The sequence below is a fragment of the Balaenoptera musculus genome, chromosome 11, assembly GCF_009873245.2.
Source record: "Balaenoptera musculus isolate JJ_BM4_2016_0621 chromosome 11, mBalMus1.pri.v3, whole genome shotgun sequence".
In the NCBI taxonomy this organism is placed as follows: domain Eukaryota; kingdom Metazoa; phylum Chordata; class Mammalia; order Artiodactyla; family Balaenopteridae; genus Balaenoptera; species Balaenoptera musculus.
The window spans coordinates 12,449,301-12,470,434 of record NC_045795.1 but is presented as its reverse complement, the minus strand read 5'-3'; the positions used below and the strand labels follow the sequence as shown (position 1 = coordinate 12,470,434).

General features: G+C 48.9%; 1 protein-coding gene across 7 annotated transcripts in view; it reads left to right on the top strand.

Moving 5' to 3' along the window:
- The window catches only part of ATXN1 (ataxin 1), a 396,430-nt gene that overhangs the window by 355,722 nt on the left and 19,574 nt on the right, over window positions 1–21,134 (top strand). For all 7 annotated transcript variants that reach the window (XM_036868327.1, XM_036868325.1, XM_036868326.1 and 4 more), the window contains one exon: window positions 14,073–16,128. In XM_036868327.1, coding sequence (XP_036724222.1) covers window positions 14,233–16,128 — 1,896 coding nt within the window. In that variant the 5' untranslated portion in view covers window positions 14,073–14,232. The remainder of the gene's footprint in view (window positions 1–14,072; window positions 16,129–21,134) is intronic.

Here is a 21,134-nt window from a genome sequence, read left to right as displayed (position 1 = left end):
GAAACACTTTGCCTTTTAGTAGCCAACTTCTGAGGGAGACAGAATAGCAACAGACAGACACAGGATGAGAACCGTCAACCGACAAAGAAAGGACAGCAGCCCTAGAATCCCACAGGGTTATGAAATTCAGTCTGTATCCAGCACAGGGAGTTTACAGTCTAATGAGAAAGAGGCATGAAAATAAGTATAGAATACAATGAACACATTATATAAGTGCTGGTGAGCCTCAGAGAAGGAAGGGCTGTGCAACATTGCAGGGGTCTTGAGTGGCTTTGTCAAGATGTTAGGAGTGATTACAAAAGAAAGTCGCAGTCAGGGGGGCCATTGTGGGCAAAGGCATGGAGCCGGCAGCAGTGTTAGCCTAGGTGGGGATTGCAGACAGTTACAGGATGGTGTGTATGTGATAAGACAGAGCACGGTCTTAAGGAGCACAGAGGAGAGGGCATGGGGTTGGGGTGGGGAGAACCTAAAATAAGTGATCTGGGGGGCTTCCCTGGCGGTCCACTAGTTAAGACTACACCTTCCAATGCAGAGGGTGTGGGTTCTGTCCCTGGTCGGGGAGCTAAGATCCCACATGCCTTGTGGCCAAAAAACCAAAGACATTAAAAAAAAAACAACAACAACCCAGAAGCAATATTGTAACAAATTCAATAAAGACTTACAAATAAAATAAAATAAAAGATCCACAGCAAAAAAAAAAAAGAAAAAAAGACGTGGAAGATAGGTTAGAGCCATGGTTCTCAAAGTATGGTCCCCGGACAGGCAGCCTCGACGTCATCTGGGAAGTCTGGGTAGGAGAACCTCTGGATTAGAAAACAAGCAGCAAGGGGCATTGTGCAGGGGTGATGGCTGGAGTGGAGAGTGTTCAGATAGAGCTGAGGGAATCCACATACCCAAAGGCCTTGAGCCAAGTGTGTTTGAGCTGGAACGGGACACAGCTGCACCCATCTGTTTATGGATGATCTGGGGCGCCTTTCATGCTGCGCCGGCGGAGTGGAGGCCTTCCGAGAGACTGTACAGCCTGCAGAGCTGAAAATATCTACCGGGCAGCCCTTCCTCAAAGTTTACTGACCCCTGATTTAGCAGGTGGGACTGACATTACCTGGTGATGGAGCCAAGGGGAGAACACAAGGGCAGCAATATTGGCCAGCCTTCTGTGTTGAGTGGGCAGGGATGGGATAGTTTGAGGGTGGGGTGCTGCCTTCAGTGGATGTTTCTTAACTTTTTTTCAAGTATAGTTGATTTACAATGTTGTGTTACTTTGTATACAGCAAAGTGATTCAGTTGTACATATATATACGTTCTTTTTCAGGTTCTTTTCCATTATGGTTTACCATAGGATATTGAATATAATTCTGTGTGCTCTACAGTAGGACCTTGTTGTTTATCCATTCTATATATACTAGTTTGCATCTGCTCGTCCCAAACTCCCAATCCATCCCTCCCCCACCCCAGCCCCCTTGGCAACCACAAGTCTGTTCTCCATGTCTGAGTCTGTTTCTGTTTTGTAGATAAGTTCATCTGTGGCATATTTTAGATTCCACATATAAGTGATATCATATGGTATTTGTCTTTTCTTTTTCTGACTGACTTCACTTAGTATGATAATCTCTAGGTCTATCCATGTTGCTGCAAATGGCATTATTTCATTCTTTTTTATGACTAAGTAATATTCCATTGTATGTATGTACCACATCTTCTTTATCCATGCATCTGTTAATGGACATTTAGGTTGTTTCCATGTTTTGGCTGTTGTAAATAGTACTGCAATGAACGTTGGGGTGCATGTATCTTTTCCAATTACAGTGTTTCCAGATACATGCCCAGGAGTGGGATTGCCGGCTCATATGGTAGTTCTATTTTTAGTTTTTTGAGGAACCTCCATACTGTTCTCCCTAGTGGCCGCACCAAGTTACATTGCCACCAGCAGTGCAGGAGGGTTCCCTTTTCTCCACACCCTCTCCCGATGCTTCTTAACTTCTTATGGCTCCCAGTTCTCATTGTGAATGTGAGAAAATGCACACAAGTTTAAGGGCTTAGAGACACCCCAAAGTCCAGCCATGGAAAGCGGGCTAACTCTAGCAGGTATTTGGGGGGATCCACGTAGCTCCAAGCAGAACTTTGGGGGAGGGGGCACTGTGAAGTTTAAAAACAGAATTGCAGTTGGTTTGCAAACTTGTAAAATCATGATATGTAATTTAAGTTTTTTTAAATTGAGATAAAATATATATAACATAAAATTTACCATTTTAACCATTTTTAAGTCTGTATTTCCGTGGCATTAGGTACGTTCACATTTTTGTGCAATCGTCACCACTATCCATCTCCAGAACTTTTTCATCATCCCAAACTAACTATATACACACTCAACAGTAACTCCCCATTACCCCTCCCCCCAGCCCCTGGTAACCTCTGTTTACTTTCTGTCTCTGTGAATTTGCCTGCTCTAGGTGTACCACACACAAGTGGAATCGTGTAATATTTGTCGTTTTGTGTCTGGCTTCTTCCACTTAGCATAATGTTTTGTAAAGATTTATCCAGCTTTTAGCCCATATCAGAATTTCATTCCATGGCAAGGCTGAATCACAGTCCTTTTGTATGGATGTACCCCATTTTCTTTATCCCTTTCTCTGTTGAGGAACACAGCAAAACCAGCTTGGACTATCCCAGGATGCACACAGCATCCTCTGTGATCTGGAGGAAGTACTTCCTCAAAACTCTGGAGAGGGACTTCCCTGGTGGCGCAGCGGTTAAGAATCTGCCTGCCATCGGGCTTCCCTGGTGGCGCAGTGGTTGGGAGTCTGCCTGCCAGTGCAGGGGGCACGGGTTCGGGCCCTGGTCTGGGAGGATCCCACATGCCGCGGAGCGGCTGGGCCCGTGCGCCACAACTACTGAGCCTGCACGTCTGGAGCCTGTGCTCCGCAACAGGAGAGGCCGCGATAGTGAGGGGCCCGCGCACCGCGATGAAGAGTGGCTCCCGCTTGCCGCAACTAGAGAAAGCCCTCGCACAGAAACGAAGACCCAACACAGCCAAAAATAAATAAATAAATAAATAAATAAAAGTGAAATTCTTAAAAAAAAAAGAAAAAAAAGAATCTGCCTGCCAATGCAGGGGACACGGGGTCGAGCCCTGGTCCAGGAAGATCTCACATGCCACGGAGCAAGTAAGCACATGCGCCACAGCTGCTGAGCCTGCGCTCTAGAGCCCAAGAGCCAGAACTGCTGAGTCCACGTGCCGCAATTACTGAAGCCCGCGTGCCTAGAGCCCGTGCTCCGGAACAAGAGAAGCCATCGCAATGAGAAGCCCACACACCACAATGAAGAGTAGCCCCTACTCGCCGCAACTAGAGAAAGCACGTGCAGCAACGAAGACCCAACACAGCCAAAAATAAATAAATAAAAAATAAATCTGTTTAAAAAAAAAAAAAAACTGAGGACATTTTAAAAAAAAACAGAAACTCTGGAGAGCCAGATGATGGAGCCCAGCCCTGTATTTGGTCTGTTGGGATGTTCAGCATCCATGGGGCCTTGGGAGATGTCTAGTAAGTCAGTTCCACACAGCAGACTGAGAATATTGAGACAGCAGCAAGTAGCTGATGGGTTGCCCCCATTGCTCCAACACCTAGAACTCTGTACGCAGAAAAGTGACACATTCAGTGCTGCTTACATGTGTGTGCCACTGGGTAATTGCCACAGGGAGACTTGCCTACACCAGATCAGATTGTACCAGGCAGTGTTTTCCTCCCTCATTCTGTTCCATTCATCTGCCTGGCCACAGGCCACTGTTTTGAAATGTAGAGATTTGGATTTATCTGGTCCTTGGTGCATGATACATTCTTTTCCCTGAACCCCGATGAACTTCATTTATTATGCTTATTTTATTACTTGATCTATTTAAGTGTATAATCATCATGCGCTATAAAAAGGAGTTTATGAGCCAATTACGAAGTTAGAGAACAGTTCGCACAAGACTGCCCTCACTTCTCACACCACTTATAGGTTCTGGGGTGGGGGGAGTCCCCCAAACCACCCTCAGATTCATCCATTGACTAGAAGCACTCACAGAGCTCCCTGAAAGCTGCTATACTCACGGTTAGAGTTTACTACAGAGAAAGGATACAGATTAAAATCAACCAAGGAAGAGGCATATAGGGCAGAGGTCTGGAGGGGTCCAAACACGGGGCTTCCAGGTGTCCTCTCCTCGTGGGGTCGTGGAGGGCGTTACCTTCTCCCAGTCCTGCAGTGTGACAGTACACACACAGTACTGCCACCCATCGAGGCCCTTCCGAGCCCCGGTGTCTAGAGATTTTATTGGAGCTCAGTCTCTTACCACCCACGTGGCTGATCTTTTATCCTCAGCTCCTCCCGGAGGTTGGCTGCGTACCTTTAGTCTTTAATTCCTCCAGAGGTTGGCACTGATATCGCATGGGGCCCAAAGCCCCCGTCATAAATTATATTTTAGACTGGTGGTCAAAGCCCCCAGGCATACAGACACACTTCTATAGGCAGGACCTCCCAGTAGCCAGAGACAAAGGCCAGACGTCTGTTTGGGTAAGGTTAATCCTGCACTATATACCAGCAGATCTACTGCATAATCTGAGAACTGGAACCCAGGTGTTTGTATCAGATAAATCAAGATTTTCATCTTATTTCTGCCATTTATGAGCCATGTAACCTTAGGGGAGTCCCTTAACACGCTAAGCCTCAGTATGCTGGTCTTTACAATGGGGTGATAATACACCGGTTGTTGCTTGTATGGAAAGCATTGCTATCTATAGTCTACACGAAGAAAGCCCCAGTGGCTTCTGTCATACCTGCTTTGCTGGGTCCCAGGAGGTCTCAGGGCCTTTGTAGCCAAGAGGGTGGTAGAGTTGTATAGTGTCCCAGAGACTGGGAGACGACCACAGAAGGGACCCCAACATGGAACTCCCAGGAGGAATGACTTGTTAGCTGAAGATTATCCAGAACCTTTCCACTTTCCTTCCACCCGGCCGCATCAAGGGCAACAAATGCCTCAAGACTGCCTCAGTTCCGGAAAGGCATTTTTCTGACTTGATGGAGATTTTCGTGTTCTCTGTTTGTAAACTTGGGCCATCTAATCTCCTGGAACCCCAGCACCCTGGTAGTTGATAGAATCTGACTAAGCCTCCTCCAGCTACCACTGGCCCCTTGCTGTGTGGTGTGTAGCAGAGCTTATGAGAGTGTGTGTGTGAGAAGACAGCTGGCAGCCTTCCCTGTGGGATGTGGAAAGAAGATTCTGCATTTCCCCACCATGCCTTTGGGGAATTACTCATCTAAGTGTTGTGGAAGAGCAGGCAGAGTGGAACCAGGAACCATTACACTTAACCCTTACAGAGACACGCCAAGCTCGAGTTTAGCATTTCACCTTTCTGTTGATTCTACTTGTACCTGTTGAGTGGCTTTCATGCTTTTGGGTGTGAATGGGGGCCTGTGCATTGGGAGCTATTATAACTATAATCCCTTCTACCAGCTGAAGAAAGAAAATAAATTCTCAAACATCCATGGCTTTTTTTGTGTGTGTAAATCACAGGTGTGAGAAAAAACCCAGATGCTGGAAAAGATTGAGAGTTTGAAGGTATTGTGTTGATTTGATCATGGAACCAGGAGAGATTAGTGATACATCAGTGTGGGTGAAAACAAAGGGATTCAGGAAGAAGCATTTGCTGAGTTGCAATTAGGATGGTGAGCATTTATTGAGTGTGTGCATTATGCCAGGCACTGTGCATACTAATTCCTCCCCATTTTTAAAAAAATTTATTTATTTATTTATTTTTATTTATTTATTTATTTATTTTTGGCTGTGTTGGGTCTTCGTTTCTGTGCGAGGGCTTTCTCCAGTTGTGGCAAGCGGGGGCCACTCTTCATCGCGGTGCGTGGGCCTCTCACTGTCGCGGCCTCTCTTGTTGCGGAGCACAGGCTCCAGTCGCGCAGGCTCAGTAGTTGTGGCTCACGGGCCTAGTTGCTCCGCGGCATGTGGGATCTTCCCAGACCAGGGCTCGAGCCCGTGTCCCCTGCATTGGCAGGCAGATTCTCAACCACTACACCACCAGGGAAGCCCCCTCCCCCTTTTATAGGCAGAGATATTACTCATAAGATTACACACTGTTGAGACACTTACTGTCTAAAGCGGACACATGTATAATTGTAAATTATAAATTGTAAATTGTAAAATAAAAATTACAAGAAAGAAAAAGATTCCATAGGCAGTAGGAGTGAGGCCAGGGTTGTTGTTTTGTTTTCTTTTTTAATTTTTAATTTTCATACAATTTGTAAATGTTACTTTCCATTTACGGTTACTACAAAATATTGGCTCTATTTCCCGTGTTGTAGAAGACATCCTTGAGCCTGTCTTACACCCAAAAGTTTGCACCTCCCACTCCCCCACCCCTATGTTGCCTCTCTCTCCTTTCCACTGGTAACCACCAGTTTGTTCTCTGTATCTGTGAGCCTGCTTCTTTTATGTTGTATTCACTAGTTTGTTGTATTTTTAGATTCCACGTATAAGCAGTATCATTCTGTATTTATCTTTCTCTGTCTTACTTCACTTAGCGTAATGCCCTCCCAGTCTGTCCATGTTGCTGCAAATGGCAAAGTTTCATTCTTTTTCAGGGCCAAGTAGTATTCCATTGTGTAAATATACCACATCTTCTTTATCTATTCATCTGTTGATGGACACTTAGGTTGCTTCCATATCTTGGCTATTGTAAATAACGCTGCTATGAACATTGCGGTGCGAATATCTTTCCAAATGAGTGTTTTGGGGGTTTTTTCAGATACATGCCCAGGAATGGGATTGTTGGATCATATGGTAGTTCTATTTTTAGTTTTTTGAGAAACCTGCATACTGTTTTCCACAATGGCTGCACCAATTTACGTTCCCACCAACAGTGTAGGAGGATTCCCTTTTCTCCACGTCCCCGCCATCCTCGAGAACATTTGTTATTTGTAGATGAAGCCAGGCTTTGAACTTGTCCTTTACCTACACCCCAGCCTATTCTTTCTACTACTCTCTGTGTCCTCCTCCTATTAGTAGTAGTAAGAATATTAATTTGTTACCTTCCTATCAGTAATAATAATGTTTTATCCTGATATTCCAACAATGCCCATGGAAGTGAGTGCTGGATGACTTCTGAAGTGAGATTTCTCACTGTTGTGCTAAGAACATTTGATCAAGAGTCAAAAATGACAGATCCTTGTCTCCTAACCCCAATTCTAACCATGTTACTGTGGCCAGTTCTTTGCATCTCGTCACAGCAGTCCCTCTGTCCTTAAAACAGTTCACTCTGGAGCAGGGTGAGAACTGCTGTGGGGTCGTGGAAAGCACCTATGGCTCCCAGCCTTCAGCCAGAGTGGTGGGTAAACAGAGATTCCCGTGTCCCAGGGTAGCCAGTCTGGCACACACAACACTTGAGAGCAGAAAGGCATTTGCTTACGTATTGAACCAGGGAAGGTCTTGACAGAAAAGCATTTCCAGCTTTTCTTAAAAACTCAAACTCGACGTCTCTTGGACAATTCATTTGGGACTGGTTTCGATCCAGATGGTTATCCCTTCAAGTGATTATTTTTCCATCTTGAGTCTTTCCAGGAGTTTCAGCACGGGCAGGCTGCCAGGGGACACTGGCTGCTCAGATGCCGCGGCGACATCCCACGTGAGCCAGGGACAGCCCAGCCCAGCCCAGCTGTGGGCCTCACCCCTCTGCCCACCTCTCTCAGGCCTGATCTCCTACGGACACAGAAGTGGGCCACATCCCCATGCAGTGGACCCACCCAGAGGACAGATCTCCCTGTTTTTCCAGAGGTGGCAAAACCCACTAGAAACACCCCCCGGTGTCACAGTCATCACGTGGATGAGATACGGTAACGGCAGAAGCCAGGAACCAAGGAAGAGCTTCGCCCAGGCTTGAGGAAGCCTGTCGCTCTGTTATGCTGACAGTAGAAGCAGATGACGGAGCCCGACTTAGGGAGGGGAGACGGAGCCCGAGTTAGGGAGGAGGGAGACGGAGCCCGACTTAGGGAGGAGGGAGACGGGGGTTAGCTCCATGCCAAGCAGAGGAGTTCAGTGGAGGAAGGGCAGCAGAGCAGCTGAGCGTCTTGAAGAGTCTCCTTCAGCATCTCTCCATCAAGGAGATGGAGGTTTAATCAGAACAGTTTGTTGCCCTCAGAGCTTCCCTGAGCCAGGGAGCGCCCAAATGCAACTGTATTCTTACAGATGGATTTAAATTTTTTAAATTATTACATTACATTTAGTCACTGTATTCATTGCCCCCAAATCTATAGATGAACAGGGCCCCCCAAAACTATTATTCTTGGTGCTAATAATATAAAGAGAGGGACTGTTCTCTCCTGCCTGTCCTCATTCCACTAACATCTCAGCTGTAGATGGTCATGGCCAGATCCCTGCCTTCCCAGCCCTGTGTGGCGTGCGTCACTTCACTGACCGAAGGGTCCTGCACCCTGGTGCAGACTTGAACTTGCTTTGGGTGACCCTAGAGGGAGAGAGCGCTTGTTTACACAGCGTGATAGTATCCACGGTTCTCCACCTCTGACTCTGTGGGATTTTCCCTCTGGGGTTTCAGCGCTGCTGTGCCCTGGACCACCACTAGGTGGGCTCATTGATCTTGGTGCTGGGTGATGTGCTGGGGGGGTCCCGGCTGACAAGCCTGGGAAGTATGAAGGTCTCTCTCTCACTTCCTTAATCAACTCCGCCTCTAACACGGTACGCCACGCCCCCTGCAGTCCCTGATGAGTGCTAGGTGGAGTGCAGCGGTGCCCTGTACGTTTTCTCCCCCTCTCATGCCTATGATTCTGTCTCTCTTCCACATGGGACCATCACTTCGTGTCTCCAAACTCTGCCTCAACACTGGGGATGACACGGGGATCCCTACCTCATGAGGCAGCCCAGCTCATTTTTTAACAGTTCTGATTACTTTCTCATTTCTACTGTATACAGTCGTCGCTCAGTATTTGCGGGGGATTGGTTCCAGGAGCCCCCGATGCTCGAGCTCCATGGTCGACATTCCATGTAGGTGGTTCTGCATCCTCAAATTCAGCCAGCTGCAGATGATGTAGTACTGCAGGTATTTATTGAAACAAAAATCCCCGTAAAAGTGGACCTGTGCAGTTCAAACCCGTGTTGTTCAAGAGTCAACTGTATATCAATGTAATTTGTAGGTCATTTCTGCTCTCCTGCCTTCCACGGAGGGCCCATTATAGATCTGAGCATTGCACCTCTGCTCCGGCTTTTTTCTGTCCCCCAGGCCACACATCTTCAGTAGCCTCAGCTGTTACTTACCTGTCTTGGGTCCAGACCTCCCACTAAACCCATCGCTCCACCCTGGGCATGCCCGCCAGTGTCCCCTTGCCTCAGGACTTTGTGGCTTTACCAGTGCCGTATGCTCCTGCAGGATTCATTCCATTATTGGGAATACTGTGCTTTTTAAAATGAAGCTTATAGTTAGGCCAGCTTTTAGGCACCGTACCCAGCTCTTGGTTCATATTGAATGGATGGTCAAACAGAAAATTCCTGGGCTCTTTGATGTGAACTATTCTTAAGCCAGATTGCTCCAACCCTGCTATTAGGCTAATTGAGCTATTGAAACCAAGGGCAGGGCATGTATATTTATTCTCGTTCATCTTTATTTTTTTGGTTTTGTGCCATCACTTCCAGCTTCTCAGGATATGTTTGAATATTAATTGCAGTAATATATTAAGCATCCCTTCCAGCCTTCTGTTACCTCTAAATATGATAACCAAAACAGTAATAAAATGATGAACAGAATAGAACTGAAAATAGAGTTCTGGCGTACCATTTGCCCCATGCTGACACTGAATAATTAAGGTCCACTGTACATACTAGAAACAAGGTAAGTGTTTGATGAATGAATATGTGATCCACTTCCTTTGGGGCATTCTTGTTCAGTCAACCATGAAGGTATCTAATTACGCTATCATCCAACCCACCCTTCTCCATCCCAGAAACCTCAAGGATGTCAGAGTTGGGCCTATTTTTAATATTTAACCTAAATGAAGTTCCTTCTACCCTTCCACTACACAGATCTTCCTGTGTAATAATTTAGTAAAGCAAGAGATTTGCATGTCAGGACTTCAAGAATCCTTGCCATGTCCTAGTGACCTCTCCCATCAGGTCCAGGTGTTCTGTCTTTTAAATGGTCATATGGTTTTTCCAGAACTGACACAAGCTCACCAGGCTGCATTTCCTCCTCTTTAAAACCGAAACCACGTCTCTGCTGTGCATGGACATACATGCCAGACAGTCATGGGTTTCACTCAAACTGAGGAACTCGCAGGATGGGAGGGTGCTGGGCAGAGCAACCTAGTTTATTGCCCTGACCTTGGAATGCATTTTTAGGACTGTATGTATCAGATTCTAGGAGTGTCTTCCATTCAGAGCAGTTGGTTGTTATTTACAGGACTTGGAATCAGTGGGGGAATCATCTCATTTTCCTAACACTTCGGAAGCAATCTGAATCCACGTTAATGGGTGGGGGACTCTGGAGGTTTTTGAATGATATCAAAGATATAAATATCTTCCTTTATTAAAGTCTGGTTTTTTTCTCCTGGAGATGATTGAATTATACATAAAATGTACAGTAACAGCCTTTTTAAAGTGTATTTCCTTATAGTTCTTGAAGATGGAAAGAACCAGAAGAAAAGGAGCATCTGTTACTTAGAACTGTATTGGGTCTAGGTGACCCCACAATAAACAGCTGAGTTCTCCCTAAATATTAGCTGCTTATCTCCAAGGCTCCATCGATTCTGTTTGCTCACAGCACCTAGTTTGGTTTCCCAGCACCTACTCCATTCAGAAGAGCCTGGAGATGTTTACTTTACTTAGAAGCTTATGCAGACAAGCTGAGCTTCTCACACCTTGCTGTGCATATGAATCATCTGGAGTTGTTGTTAAAATGCAGACTCTGAAATCAGGAAGTTTGGGTGGGGCCTGAGATTCTGCTTTTCTAAAGCTGCTGGGGGAGCTGGTCGGAGGACCACACTTGGAATAGCAAGGTCTTATTGCCACTGAGCTAAATTTTAAGATACTGATGAGGAGAGAGATACAAATGTAGATATAAAGATGCTTAAGATGAATGTATTCAGAACAGTGATTAGCAGGCAAATTGTATGTAGTAAACCCTAAATAAATTTGTCTTGATCCATCTATTAATTCCCTGTTCACTTTCCCTTTCCTAATAATAATGTTGAAACCTATGATCTGCATGTGTGGCTCTTCGGTAACTTAGCAGTTATACAGTGGTGTGTGGCCCCGTGTCTCTGTTGTGACAGGTACATCCGGAAGTGAACTCCTCGTGGGCCCAGCTGAACCACTGGTGCGTTTCAGCACTGAAAAGGCAATGAGGGACATGGAGACCATGTGTCTGCAGCTAGAAAGAGACCCTAAAAGCAGGCATCCACTCTCCTTTTTTCTTCTCTTCTTTCTAGTCTCTTTCTCTCTCCCTTCCTTTTCCCTGCTGTACTTTGCACCTTCATAATTTACCTCTCTGTTCTTTTAATTTATGAACTATCATCCAGTGTACCAGGGACATGGTGGCGTCCTATGGCGCCCTCTCGTGGTTCACTGAAAATACAGCAAGATACAGTCCCTACCCTCACGATGATTTCCCCTGATCAGAGATACAGACAGTACAGAGAGCTAACGAAACACAGAGAAAGGGACACATGCCCCAGAATTAGAGAGACCCGACTCCTCCAAGCTGCACTGGTAAATAGGAGACAAGGTCCACCTAAATGTAGGAGGAGGGAGTGTTGAAATTTGTATCAGTTTGGCCCCAGGTCGCTCCAGTTAATCTTTGTATCCTTGATTTATCATTTGTATTATCTGGAAAAGATGTTTGTCAATGGACAACTTTTCAGAAGAGTACATTTGAATTTGTGTGGTAAGGCCGATATGTCCTAGTTGGTCCATTAGCAGAAGACCAGCCATGGAATCTATACTGAGATCTTTAGGGCCAACTAAGTCAGCCAGTGTCTTTCAAAAAACAACACAGTGTAAATAAACCAAGGCACTGCTGAGAACCAAGCCAGCATTCAAATTCACTAAAGCTGAGTTCTTTTTTAAAAAGTACCTTCAGAGGGGTTTTCTAGGTTTGTGTATGGTGCATTCGGTTGTACAGCAGTTTTACATTTGCATTGCTAATGGACCTCTTTCTGAATGCGTTTGACATTTTACTTGGCTTTGAAAGGACTTTTATGCTGCTATTTTTTCTTCCCTAGAGCTGCCTTGGGCTAATTAACCTATTGCCTTACTGGCTGGGCCTACTATATGCAAATATTCTCATTCCGGATTCTGACATACTATTCTTGCATGAACTTCCCTAATGAAATCCTGTGGGGTTTTATTGGATCAGTGCTGCTGTGGAGCCAGCAGGGGGCGCATGGAACAGTTCACTTTGAGTCCATCTCCTAAGTGACTTGCCTTTGCTAGTCTGTGTGGGAACAGAGCTTATGCAGTTCTTTCTTAGAGTGACTTAAAACCTAAAGATAAAAGATCAGTATCAGTACTTTTTAAGCAGTCAAAAGGGGCAACTGTTTCAGTTTTTGTAGTTTAATTTTATTCTATCATTGTTTTGAAAATAGCACTGTCATCTTAATCTATTTGCACGTATTGGGTGTAAATTACGTGCATTTCATAAGAGAAGGCTATACAGAATGCAGTTATCTGGGACTTACAAAGCCCTAGGTCGGGGAGGGTAGTGCTGAAAACTGCTGCCTTAACTGTGTCTGTTTTAACATCAGACTATAGAAAAGCGGGTCTGCATAGGAGAAATGCTAAAAACCCAGGGCCTGGAGTTCCCAGAGCCTGATCCAAGGCTTCCCAGGATCACAGCGCGTGACATGGCTCACGGCTGCAGCTGCTGCCTGTAGGCGGCCCTCACAACTGCCGCCTGTAAGCCTGGTCCCTGTTGGGTCCATTGATGATCTGCCTCTTGCCAGGTGGGCATCTGTCTGCCTACACAGTCATGGTAACAGAGTTCGGTGGTTCCTGAAGGACCGAGATTAGGTGTCCATGAAAAGTGGCTCCAGGCTCACTACTTGTATGTCCAGGTTGAAACATTCAGGCCTGATGGGTCCAGCAGAGGTTTCATCTCTAGGGTTAAGGGTGGATTGACCCTTTATGGAGCGTGTGGAGAGAAAATTCAGAGACCACTTGGAAAGGAAGTAAGAGGCAGAGATAAAGCAAGCATAATGTCACCCTCATTGAGGACACCCTCAATGCATCAGCCTGATTATTGCATTTTTTTAAAACCATAACCATGTTCCTATTTTAACTGTCAAACAGATTCCTTTTGGCTTTCTGTTACCATGTGAGTAGCTGTACTGGGGGTTGTTTGGAAACTTGTAGAGAACATGATTATTTGGGGCTCCCTCTGCTGAGTTGGCCTGTGTATAGCGTCTGTGCACGTGCGTGCATGCACGTGTTAGGGAAGAGACAATTGTTGTAGATCCAGTATGGACCCAGAGTCAGTGGAATCTTTGAGTAGCGCCTTTGGCAGATGAGCACTCAGAGGTAAGGTATGAAGTCCGCTGAGGATTTCCGTTCCTAACCTTGCCCTCCCAGTGCCTGGCTCAGAGGGTCGGTCTGGCTGACCTTCACCGGTGTCATCCTCCTTGTGGGCATCATTTGATTGCCCAGCGAGGTAAAGATAGAGCTGAGGAGTGGGAGCGGCATTTCTGGAAGCGAAACTAAGAAATGCATTGTCTACCTTCTGAAAAGAAAAAAAGAGAGAGGGTATTAAGAGAGGTGTCTTAGGAGACCTGCTGAATCCATAAAAAAGGAGGTTTTGACTTGCTCCATGTTGTAATGATCTTCCTGATGTCCTAACCAGCGTGGCCAGCGTTTTACCTGCTCTAATGTTGGGGCGGGCGGGGGCGGGCGGGTGGTGGTTGGAATTCACGTTGACCCCAGAAGCTTAGTCTCCATCTCGAGGAGGACATTCTTTTCCGGTGCTGATGTTCTGATCGCCTCTCTCCTCCCTCTCCTCTTCCCCTTGTCCCCACCCTCTTCCTCTTCCCAGATTCCAGGGCGGCTGCTGGCGGATCGCACCCACAGGGAGATGATTCCTCATGAAGAGCCTGGATCCCCTACAGAAATCAAATGTGACTTTCCGTTTATCAGACTGAAAGCAGAGCCAGCCAGAGAGTGAAACGGTCACCGTGGAGGGGGGACGGCGAAAAATGAAATCCAACCAAGAGCGCAGTAACGAATGCCTGCCTCCCAAGAAGCGCGAGATCCCCGCCACCAGCCGGCCCTCGGAGGACAAGGCCACGGCTGTGCCCAGCGACAACCACCGCGCGGAGGGCGTGGCATGGCTCCCGGGCCACGCGGGCGGCCGGGGCCACGCGGGCGGGCGGCTCGGGCCGGCGGGGCCCCCGGCGGAGCTCGGTTTACAGCAGGGAATAGGTTTACACAAAGCGCTGTCCGCGGGGCTGGACTACTCCCCGCCCAGCGCGCCCCGGTCCGTCCCGGCGACCACGACGATGCCCGCGTACCCGCCCCCGCAGTCCGGGGCCCCGGTGTCGCCCGTGCAGTACGCCCACCTGCCGCACACCTTACAGTTCATCGGCTCTTCCCAGTACGGCGGGCCCTACGCCGGCTTCATCCCTTCTCAGCTGATCTCCCCCACGGCCAGCCCCGTCACCAGCGCGGTGGCCTCGGCCGCGGGGGCCGCCACTCCATCCCAGCGCTCCCAGCTGGAGGCCTATTCTACCCTGCTGGCCAACATGGGCGGCCTGAGCCAAGCCTCGGGGCACAAGGCTGAGCAGCAGCAGCAGCACTTGGGCAGGACCGCGGGGCTCCTGCCCCCCGGGTCCCCACCACCCACCCAGCAGAACCAGTACATGCACATCTCCAGCTCGCCGCAGAGCGCCGCGCGCCCGGCCTCCCCGCCGGCCATCCCCGTCCACCTGCACCCGCACCAGACGATGATCCCGCACACGCTCACCCTGGGGCCCTCCCCGCAGGTCGTCGTGCAGTACACCGACTCCGGCAGCCACTTCGTCACCCGCGAGGCCACCAAGAAAGCCGAGAGCAGCCGGCTGCAGCAGGGCGTGCAGGCCAAGGAGATCCTGAACGGGGAGATGGAGAAGGGCCGCAGGTACGGGGCGCCCACCGCGGCCGACCTGGGCCTGGTGAAGGCGGGCGGCAAGGCCGTTCCCCACCCGTACGAGTCCAGGCACGTGGTGGTCCACCCCAGCCCCGCCGACTACGGCGGCCGCGACTCCTCCGGGGTGCGGGCCTCTGTGATGGTCCTGCCCAACAGTAGCACCCCCGCCGCCGACCTGGAGGTGCAGCAGGTCACCCACCGAGAGGCCTCCCCGTCCGCCCTCAACGACAAGAGCGGCCTGCACCTAGGGAAGCCCGGGCACCGCTCCTACGCGCTGTCCCCCCAGCAGGCCCTGGGCCCCGAAGGCGTGAAGGCCGCCGCCGTCGCCACGCTGTCCCCCCACACGGTCATTCAGACCACACACAGTGCTTCGGAGCCCCTCCCGGTTGGACTGCCGGCCACAGCCTTCTACGCAGGGACTCAGCCGCCCGTCATCGGCTACCTGAGCAGCCAGCAGCAAGCGATCACCTACGCCGGCGGCCTGCCCCCGCACCTGGTCCTCCCCGGCACCCAGCCCCTGCTCATCCCTGTGGGCAGTGCTGACATGGAGGGGTCGGGTGCGGCCCCGGCCATCGTCACGTCGTCGCCCCAGTTTGCTGCAGTGCCTCACACGTTCGTCACCACCGCCCTTCCCAAGAGCGAGAACTTCAGCCCCGAGGCCCTGGTCACCCAGGCCGCCTACCCAGCCATGGTGCAGGCCCAGATCCACCTGCCCGTGGTGCAGTCGGTGGCATCCCCTGCAGCCGCGCCCCCTACGCTGCCTCCCTACTTCATGAAAGGCTCCATCATCCAGCTGGCCAACGGGGAGCTGAAGAAAGTGGAGGACTTAAAGACGGAAGACTTCATCCAGAGCGCAGAGATCAGCAACGACCTGAAGATCGACTCCAGCACGGTGGAGAGGATCGAGGACGGCCACAACCCGGGCGTCGCCGTGATACAGTTCGCTGTCGGGGATCACCGAGCACAGGTAACGTTCATCCAGGTCACACAGGTAGGGGGACACCCCGCCGCACCACCTTCATCGCTTCCCGGCACACTGAATTTCTTCCAAGAGGCAGACCTGTCAGTGGCTGTGGGGATGATTGAGGGTTTTCATTTATACCTAGAAGTTAGATTCATCGCATTTCCCAACCACGTCCTCTAAGAGAATTAAGCCCTAGTGCACCAAAGCACCTGCTGTTTGTAATGAATTTACTTCTCTGTGTCTAGAGGGGGGCTGGTCAGGTACCATTCTCGGGACAATTAAGAAGATCGCCACTCAAGTTATTTTTTTGTTCTGTGGTTTAGACGAGGAAACCTGATTAAGAAAAGTCATCTGTCCCCCTCCCCCCACCCCCCTTTCTTTTGGTCAGGAAAAGACAGTGCTGGTTCAGGTGAGAACGTTAAATGCCCAGAGTGGCCACACCCCATTACACATCTTTGTTTTAAAATGTAGGTTTTGTTATTATTTAGGTATGGTGAGGCCAACAGATGAGAATACAACTGCCATTGAAAAGATAGTTTGTTATACTCAGATGCCAAGAGGAGGGTTTGTGCCGTGCCATGCAGGGCCACATGGGGAAGCACCAGGGTCAGTCAGGAGGCACTGGGAGTGAGGAGAAAACATGGGCAAGAGCCTTGATTGTGGTTTCAGTGGGAAGGAGTGGGTGAGGCAGGGTAGGCAGACTTAGGATTGGCCAGCTGGAATCATTTCAGCAGGCTCTGGGCATAGGGGCTGTCCCTGGGTGTCTGGTACCTGGCCCTGGGGTGATAAGGGCTGGTGGATAGTGGCCCAGAGAGTGAAAGCTCCATAGAGGAGGTGGCTGGGATGTGGGTGTTTGCTTTGCATATGAAGGACATTCTTCCAGGCAGGTGAGCTGTCAGCTGTCTCTAGGAATGAGCTAACCCAGGGAGGCACAGTCCCTCCAGAGTCAACAAGGCCCCAAGATGTGAAAGCATCAGATATAGAGACTACAAGGTGTGGTTAATATAGTCTGCAAAGTCAAGGCTGCCCCAGGTGAGCTCCTGGACTTCTGTTAAATAGGAACCCCAAGGACCAGATGTAGCCAAGCTGAGTCATGTTAAAACTGGAACTATGATTAGCTCTCTTAATTTCCATGGGTTCCTTCAGTCCCCTCTTTTCCAGTTTCTTAAATCACTTGAATGCATTTATTCTGCCCATTTGTATGAAATAGCAGTTTCACTGCCTAGCTTGCTTGGAGTCAGTCAGGTTTGGCCCCCAGGCCAGGAACTGCCCTGGTGGGTGGTAGAGACTCACTCCCTCTGGGAATGGTTTCACTGAGGACTTTGAAACACTCAGATGTGACAGCAACTCCTTCAGGTTGAAATGAGTTGAAAAATGGTCATGGCATAGCTGGTATTTGGGACATTCAAAGAAAATAAACAAACCAGTTAATGGTTTGAATTGTTTTTAGTATATTTAAAAACAAAAGATCAAGTGAGGTAGGGGAGCCCGATTTTCCAAAGCATTTTCCAGAACTGCTTGTGAACGTCTGGATGTGGGATCTTGCACAATATCAGGGGACCTGTGTTGCCAGGAGCTTTTAGCCCCGAAGACTTTTCTTTTTTTATGATGAGATGTTGCTGTAGCCTTTGGTAAGGCCCAAGAAAGATTTCTCAGAGTTCTGATTTAACAAAAAAAAAAAAAAAAAAAAAAAAAATATATATATATATATATATATATATATAGCAAAAATCAATATTTGGAAAAGGGCATCATTATTTAGAACTCACTACCCATCTGTAGTTTCTGCTCACTCCCGCTGTCCTACATGGCTTAGGGGCGGATGGATACTCGTTGAAAGAACAAGCTGTCTTTAGCAAAGTTGTCTTTTAACAGACCCCAGGTGAAGCCTGGAAAATAAACAAGAAGGAGAAGTAAACATGTTTTTTCACGGTCCTTTTAATCCTTAACGCAATGCTGTGAAGAGAGGTAGGCACGGAAGGAGGGGTGATTTTGAAAATGCTGCTGTCTCCGGCCTAGCATCTCTTTCAGTAAAGAACAGCTCTGAGCTGAGGACTCATCTCCAAGGCCCCGGCAGCCTCCGCAGTCATCAGGAGCGTCACAGACCTCTAGGTTTCACATCGACCCGACCCGGCAGTTCTTAGAGAGGAAGCATCTCTCTGTGTTTGCCCCCGCTCGATCCTTTGCAGAGTGAACGCTTAAACGATGGTGAAATCGGCTTCCGTGTGTGAAGTCTCATTTCCTTCCCGTCGCCAGACCACCAGTCTCCTTGCTGACAGCCAAGGTGCAAATTAGAAGGCAGCGTGTTTGTTGGGGCCTGCTCACAGGTCTGTGGCTTCGGCTCCAAAGGGTGGCTGGAGTTTCAGGCTGTAGAAACACAAGTGCGGGGCCCCGACACCACCGGTGATTTGTCACTTTACCCCGAAGCCTATCAGAAACAGGCTGACATCATCACAGCTAAAATACTCCACCAGCTGTGTTTACCACAAGTGTGACAGGAGCACAGTCAAGAGGGAATCAGAGGAAGCGAGAGGGGGAGAGGGAAGGGAGAGAGAAAACGAAGGTCTGGATTTAATTTACACTCCGAGGGCTGAGGACTTCCCTCCATCCTCAGCGGCACTCGGTGGGGTTTTCTCCCCTGGTCTGTCTGCTCAGTGGATTAGAAATCACTAACACTTGTACCCACAGGGAGATTTAGAAACATGCAAAGTGTTGCACTTAATTAGCAAACTCACAAATTGGATTGGGGAAGTTGTGGAAGGAAGGGGTGGTTTGCTAGAGGACAGATGGCTTTATGACCCCAGGCATAAATCCTGCATGGAAGCGGGACCACAGGGATGCTTGACTTCGTAACCAAGCACGGGCGTCCCCGGTCAATGTAGTATGGCTGGTGGGGAAAAGCCACGAGCCTGGGCTGCAAGAAAAGTGGTCTTACCTCTCAGAGCTGGGGGTTTTCTCATCGCTAAAATGGGCGAATGATTCCTTATACAAGATCATATCTTGGGCCTCCTCTCATTTTTGTAATCCCTTGCTTTCCTGCCGTGCAGAACAGCCCTTGTAAAATGTACTAGCATCCACTAAGCGAAAACCAAAGGGGGGACATAAAGGGAAACTTCCCTGACTTCATGCTTATAATCAGCGCATAGACCTCGTTGGAAGGAAAGCCATCCTGATAGAGCCAAGGGAGTTTTCATTGAGGGGATTATTTTCAGGAGCCAAATTCCTAATTATTATTGTGTGAAAGACACCTCCAGGGTGGTCTCCAGCTAAAGCTCCAGATGAGGCAGTGTAGGAGAAAAATGCTTTTGCGTGTTCGTCACCATCCGTGTGGTTTTGTCCTACCCAGTGCAGTATCTCTCGGCCCAGGCAAAACGTCCTTGCATCCCAGTTCCCCCACGCCGGTGCCGTGGGAGGACAAAAGGGGCATCCCAGGCCTTGTCTGTTAGCCTGTGTGCACCACGTGAAGTCTCTTCGTAGCCACCCGTGGTCTCCTTAGTCTGTGGTGAGTCCAAGAAGGGATCCCCAGGTGATAGCATCAACGTGGGAGTCAGTGTGATTTGGCTGGAGGATGGAGCATGGTCTGCTTGGGTGGGAAGCAGGTGAGCTGGTCAGAAAATGCAGGAACTGGAGCCGAAAAGACCCAAGGCTGAATCTATACTCCACCACTCCGGAGCTTGTGCAAACCATGTACAGATTAGTGCACACATACTTCACGGAACAAATTACGTATGAGCCTTCCATTCGGTTTACGTCGTAGTGCAAAGAAAGAAGGTTGTCAGAAGAATGAAAGGAAATAACGTTCGAAGGAACCAGCACAGTAGGTAACGCGTAGTAGGCCCTCGCCAATGTTAGTTTCCCTTCCCTGCTTCCACTTGGGTAACTTTGGCCCTGAGAAGAGAAAGGTTAGCTTCATGAAAAATGAATAAAAGGCTTCCTTCTCTCCAAAGAGTTTACATGGAAGGAGAGATGGTTTAGAAAAGTCTAGAAAGAAGGCTGACCTTTTCCAGCGAGTGCAGTGAGCCATTTTGCGCTGCCTCTGTTCCTGTGGCATGTTCCCCTGAGCGGCCCAGGAGCACCCATCCTGCTGCTGCTCTGCGGAAGGCCCCGTGACCTCATGCTAGCTTGTGTGCCTGTCACACAACCTGTGTTTTCCTGAGCGTGAGCCAGACTGGAGGGGGTACAGTCCTGCGCATCAGTAAGAGGACCGATGCAGAAACGGGCTCGTGCCCCTTTCTTTTGCAGAGAGGATTTAAGCATCGTGCCCACTGGGGGACCCCCTGCCCGGGATGCCTCCCCCCACCACCCCCGGGGGAGCCCTGGGCTTCCATCTGGCAAACAGTGTTCTGTCTGTGAGCAGCTACCCAACCCGTCCATCTCATTCTTCCCAGGCTCAACTTTTCTGAAGAGTACACAACATTTTGTCAGAATTGTAGTACATTTTATCTGTGAGTTGCTCTGGGGTGCCACTTGTCGTTGACTGCGTTTTTCCTGAGTGCTGGCCTCCGTCTGTTACTAGGGCTGTCTGTCGCATCCCAGATGCAGGAACGTGACTGCTTCCTTTTACCTCCTTGGTGGCTGCTTAGTATTCCGTGCCATTTTCTTCTCCCGACTGTCGTGTGTGTGTGTGTGTGTGTGTGCGCGTGCGTGTGCGCATTTGCGCGCGCGCATGCACACTTTTACAGCGTGTTATAACGACGTGATCACTGCACGTCTACTGATGGCTTTTCTTTCATTCCACTGTTTTGTATTTTGACTGCTGCGTTCTGTGAGCCGTCAGTGGCAGCATGATGCCTTTAATGGATTAGTTGGTGCCTAAAAATAGCCAGAGCCCTCACCCAAGCCGCACAGAAGCCTGTATAGTCCCTTAGCAGCCAAGGCAAACCAACTTGCCAAACATTTTACATGTAGGGCTTGGTGGACATGAGCCCTAATGAATCAGAAAATAGGTAGCGGCTTCCCTCAAAGCAAAGCTCATTACCGGGCCTGGGGTCCAGTGATTGGTGAGAATA